Source organism: Alosa pseudoharengus, unplaced genomic scaffold (genome assembly GCF_046254945.1).
Source record: "Alosa pseudoharengus isolate Yale_2024_CS ecotype anadromous, Long Island Sound unplaced genomic scaffold, YU_APseudo_1.1 YU_APseudo_1.1_scf_1, whole genome shotgun sequence".
Taxonomy (NCBI): Eukaryota; Metazoa; Chordata; class Actinopteri; order Clupeiformes; family Clupeidae; genus Alosa; species Alosa pseudoharengus.
The window spans coordinates 32,754,211-32,760,210 of NW_027468564.1; the positions used below are offsets into that span (position 1 = coordinate 32,754,211).

The following is a 6,000-nucleotide window of genomic DNA, read 5'->3' on the forward strand; positions in this document are numbered from 1 at the left end:
TGTGTGTGTGCCTGTGCATGGAAGCGTACATATGTCTACTGTGTGAGTATGTGTCATACGTATGATTACTGTGAATGTATGTGTGTGTGTGTGTGTGTGTATCTGTTTGCACATGAAATGGGTTAACATGACCCCTGGAGGCAAACATACGGAAAAAAATGGTCACCCTAGTCCCTACAATTCTCAAGATATTCACAGAGAACTGTGTCTGCCCTACCCTCCTTTCGGGGGGTCCAGTCCAGCGGGGGGGCTACAGATCAAAACGAAAAACGAAGGTTCCATGCTATCCATGTGGGGTTACATGCCCACCAAGTTTTGTGTACCCCGGTCTTTCAGTGTCCCGGGAATCCTTGTTGGTGTACGTCACTAAATGTACACATACATTATTTTATTGTAAGGCCCCCCATGAACGAAAGTACACAAAACGTGGCATGCATTCGGAGGGTGTCATAATGATCCTACACTTTTAATTTTGTGCAGTTTTGACCTTGTCAGCCAGAGATATTGTGATGAAAACACCTAATTTTTTGCTTTTTAATTTTTAACTAGGTGGGGTTACATGCCCACCAAGTTTCGTGTACCCCGGTCATTTAGTTTATTTTCATTTAGTACTAATTTAAGATTAATGAGAGCTTCTTGAAGAACATTAAATGAAAGCTGAAGATTATCAATGGCAAGTTGAACAGAGTTAGCGATACAATACAAAATAGTGTCATCAGCATAAAGATGGACTTGACAACCATTTAAGGAAGAGACAATATCATCAACATAGATGGTGAGGAGAACTGCGGGCCCAAAATGGACCCTTTGTGATTGGCAAAAACTCTGACTTGACATTTCCTGACTTCACACACTGAAACCTCTGAGATAAATAATTCCAAAACCATTCACATGCCTTATCATCCAAACCAATATTATGTCATCTTTGTAAGAGTAAGGGGTGATCAACTGTATCACATGCTTTTGACAAATCAACAAAAAGGGCAGCACAGTGTTTCTTAATGTCTAAGGCAGATATTATATTATTAGTAACTAATGTGGTAGCTGTGATAGTGCTTTGGTTTGTTCTAAACCCAGATGTGGATTTATTATCTGATGACTTGAAAGAAATTACTTGAGTTGGTTATTAATCAAAGATTCAAACATTTTTGACAAACAGGGTAATTTGGAGATTGGACGGTAATTATTTAAATCATCTATATCACCCCATTTGTGCAAAGGTGTCACATGGGCTAGTTTCCATGCACTAGGAAATATCCATAGGAATGCTTGATTTAGAGTGCTGGCAATAAACATGTTTGGCTTGGTAGCTGGCTGTGGCCCTGGGATGCTTATAGTGGGGTTTGCCTGTGAGTGATGTCCCCTGACACCCAAATAGAGACTGCATATGAGGTCGCTACCAGAGGGGAAATCAACAAAGGTTAGGAGAGCGAGATTGATATCTGACATATGAGAATGGCTTAGGGTGACCAGACGTCCCGAAAAATTCGGGACAGTCCCGATATCCAAGCAGTTATCCCGAATCCTGCCCTAATTGTCCCGAAAATTATACTCAATCAGAATACTGAGTAGTTATTTTCTGATAAACATTAAAAACTGTCCGTAGAGAGTCTGAGTCGACTGCATGCAGCCACCGACGGCAGCTAAGTGTCTGGATGCAGCCCGGCTACTTTGTTTCTTTTTGACGTTCTATAATTAGGCGCGAATATGCACTGATTTCGCGAAGCCGAGGACATTGTGCAGGCAGCGCAGCAGGCAGAGCCAGCGTGTGTGCAAAAAAATACGTCGGAAGTTCGGCCTAATGTCCATGTTGTTTTAACATAATCTACTTAATCTAACAATTATTTTGTATTCTTACTTATTGACCCATCATTTTGGCAAGGCTTGTTATTAGCGTTAGGCTATTATCCTTATTCTGAAAGGTCTGATTTGCACTGTTACGCAGTCATTGTTTTTTTTTCCCCCACATTTTGAGTTCATGATTTCTCTGTTGTATTTTGAGGCAGACTTGATGTTAAAATGTATGTAAAATGAATAAAAATGTGTTTTGGTACAGGTTTGAAAATTCGCTGTAAGCCTACCATCCACCCCCCCCCCCCCCCCCCCCCCGCGAAAAAAAAAAAGCGTCCCGAATTTCAGCCAATCTCATCTGGTCACCATACCTGTCAACACTCCCGTTTTTCCCGGGTTTCTCCCGTATTTCAAGGTCATCTCCCAGCACCCTCCCGTTTTGTTATTTCTCCCGGAAAACTCCCGTAATTTGCATGACCATCAAACTTCATTCTAAAATCATTGATCCATTCAGGTTGCCAGATTGTGTATGAAATACACCCTACACATACACGATCACTTAGTTTCAATATCAACCGTTTTGTCATAGGCTAAAACCTGGCAACCCAAAACCCAAATAAGGAAGCGGGTGCCGACTGCGCAGCCTGAGTCTCGTCGTAAGCAAGCGGGCTAGTTGAATGGCCTACTCCAGAACTAGCTGTTGTGAAATTGTTGGGAATTTAATTGATAACACAAACACATCACATAAACTGTTATTGAGTGTTGTTGATACACTGAACTTGTGCCCTCGGAACCAAATCTGACAGCAAGCAGCTTTGGAGTTTTGGAAGTAGGCTTGAGTTGAGGGGGCAGGTGGATACTTAAAACATTTGTTGATGCCTAGTGAATATAGAAAACAAGTGTGGTGTCAAATCCACATTAAATAATACAAACTCAAAAGAAGTCCGCACACCATGGATGTATACTGCAGATGATGGCTTTAATGCACTCCGGAGCATTAGTGAAGCAAACAAGTAAGTGAAAGCTAAGCTAAGCAAAAGTGAGCAGTGAGCAGTGAGCTAACATCCTCTGGCTGTTGTCCAGCTTTTATACCCCTTCAAGTCATCCCAGACAGCACCCTCTATGTTTACAGATAACTGACCAAGTAATATATGGTACTCCACCTTTGCCCTCTCATCCTGTTATTCTTACATTCTTTAGGTTTTGCCATTCTTTAGGTTTTGCTTACATTTCCTGTCACCAAACCTTATCTATGCCATTTTCTGCCAGGCCTGCTCTTCCCTTAAACCAGTCTTCCTTTCCCACACTGACCATACTACAGAATTCACTTTCACAAAACAATGATATTACACAGAATAAAGATACTACATAAAATATATATAAACTAAAGGATATATTTCAATAAAGGCCACGACACAAGCAACGCTGAGGCAGAGTTTGGACCCAGTGCATCTCTGAGACTGGAATCCTACTGGCTCAGTAGGATGTGTTAGTGTAGCACTAAAAAAGGACTTTTATTTTGTGAAGTAACATGTAAACAGGAAGAGGGAAGCGGAGAGTGGGAGATGAGGGAGAGTTCCCACGTTGTACTGACGTGCTGAGTCGATCAGAAATGTAGAGGTGAGCAGCCCTGGAAGAATGTTGTATACTTGGAGCTAAGAAATAAACTTCAAGGAGTTAAGATACAACGAAACTCCGTGTCAGGTTGTGTTGGATGCCCCCACAGAATCTACTTTTACATTAGCAACAGCATCAGCACCTCCAGAACAGGCCCCTCCTGAGCACAACAAAACAGAGAACAACAGAACAACTTATATCTTTAAGGATGCACACACACACACACACACACACACACACACACACACAAACAGAGAGAAAGAGAGAGAGAGAGAGAGAGAGAAAATTAAACCAATGCACTTAATCATGCATTTGAGTTTTGCAGCAGGGGCGCCTGCAGGAATTAATGCTATGGTACGCAAACCCATCAACCACCCCCCCACCCCCCTAAAAAAACGCGTGGACAATATTTGTCCTTTAGGTCCTTAAAGCTACCTTTAGTTTTGTTAGCGTACTGTAACGCCTGGCTTTAAACAGCTGTAATGCAGTCGTTCTGACAAGCACACCAATTGCTTAGCCAACCTTGTTCTTGCCCATCTTGAATAACTCCTCCTAACTAGCTTTGCTACCTCCATCCTTTCTGTTTTCGTTGTGTAAACTTGTGAGTATTGAGTTAGTGAATTAGCTCAACATTGTGTGCTGAAAACCATATATAGAAAGCCGAGTTAAAGAAAACAACAAGTAGCCTATTGCGTGCCTGCGTGCGTATTCTCTCCTGGTCAAACAAAATGTGTGCGCGTTAATTTTGATAACGTGTTCACTCACTTTACTTAATAGAAAATTGTAAATAGCCTGATGGCTTGCAACTAATGGGATACTATGCATAGTTGGAAAGGTATGGTAGGCCAATTTGGTGTGAATACACACACACACACACACACACACACAAGGTACATTTTATCTCGTTGTTGAGTGATGGTACGCACAGTGCGTACGGACGTACACCTGCAGGCGCGCCTGTTTTGCAGAATGTATATTTTCTTTACTCCACAGTTCACACACACACACACACACACAGAGACAGAGAGAGAGAGAGAGAGAATTAAACCGATGCACTGTATTGTGGATTTCATTTTATCATTTTGTGCAGAATGTATATTTTCTTTACTTTACACACATACACACACACAAAATGTGCAATCACAAACTAAAGAATAATAGTATGTGTGTGCATGTGCACATGTTGGTTCATAAGCAGGGAGAGGTGTCTCTCTGTACACATTTGTGTAATGTTTGTGTGATTTTAAATCTGTGTGTAACACACTGTATGTACTCAAGTGTGTGTGTGTGTGTGTGTGTGTGTGTGTGTGTGTGTGTGTGTGTGTGTTCATGTTCAGAAAATCATGTTCTGATGAGGACGTTTTCTCCTTTCTCTCCTCTTGTGTGCAGATGCCTGTGAGCTCACACTGGACCCAAACACAGCCAACATACATCTCTATCTCTCTGAGGGGAACAGAAAGGTGGATTGGAAGCCTCCAACGCTGTATCCTGACCACCCAGAGAGATTTGACTCCTGTGAACAGGTGCTGTGTAGAGAGGGTCTGTCTGGACGCTGCTACTGGGAGGCTGAGTGGAGTGATGGTGGGGCTCAGATAGCAGTGGCCTATAAAAGCATGCAGAGGAAAGGGGAGAGTGTTCTGAGCAGATGGTTGGAACTTGAGATTGGGAATGCTGACTGTGTGTTTGGACGTAATGACAAGTCCTGGAGTCTAAATTGCACTGATAACAGTTACTCTGCCTGGCACAATGATAAGAAGACTGCCATACCTGCCCCCTCCTCCGGCTCCAGCAGAGTAGGAGTGTACCTGGACTGGTCAGCAGGCACTCTGTCCTTCTACAGCGTGTCCTCTGACACACTCACCCACCTGCACACGTTCCACTCCACATTCACTGAGCCCCTTTATCCTGGGTTTGGGTTTGGACTTCAGTTTTGGTTTGATAGCAAATTCTCAGTGTTCCTGTGCCAGGTGACATGACCTCCTAACCCTGCATAGTCATACTCTTGTTCAAAAACAAGATGGAAAATATTGATAATGTATAACAAAAACGACACTATATATGTTTAGATGAAATATATAGTTAGGAACAACATTATTCATACACCTGCAATATATTGATTTAATGTTGATTTTCACTTGACCAATATGTTTGTTGTTGAGAAAAACTACAATAAATCAATATTTGCCAGGGGTATGAATGATTTTCTTCCTAACTGTATTTGTGATTAATTTGGGATTGTTTAATATGTTTAATAAAACATGGTGTTATCAGTGGCGTAACTATAGTAGGTGCAGCAAGTGCAGTCGCACCAGGGCCCGTGACCTCCCGGGGCCCGTCGCTACCTCCGCCCTGCCTCCTCTTTTTTTTTTATAACTTCACCATTAAGAATCAAACTATCAAATAAAATCGGCTAAATCAAATTACCATCTTTCTTTGTCGTCATACTGTTTCGCCAGAGTATCTTTCTTTCTACTGAGATGCAGCAAGGATTTCTGGCTAGGCTAAGTGATTTGTTGTGATTTTTTGAATGGCTGGTGGCTGCACATTTCAGTCATCGTTCCGACCAAAATGTAACCAAAATGCCCTTCAAAC

General features: G+C 42.1%; 1 protein-coding gene across 2 annotated transcripts in view; it reads left to right on the forward strand.

The window, feature by feature from the left end:
• LOC143125409 (NACHT, LRR and PYD domains-containing protein 3-like) overlaps positions 1 to 5,832 on the forward strand; it is a 68,162-nt gene extending 62,330 nt beyond the window's left edge. For both annotated transcript variants that reach the window (XM_076286855.1, XM_076286864.1), the window contains exon 10: positions 4,798 to 5,832. In XM_076286855.1, coding sequence (XP_076142970.1) covers positions 4,798 to 5,384 — 587 coding nt within the window. In that variant the 3' untranslated portion in view covers positions 5,385 to 5,832. The remainder of the gene's footprint in view (positions 1 to 4,797) is intronic.
• Positions 5,833 to 6,000: the final 168 nt, after the last annotated feature.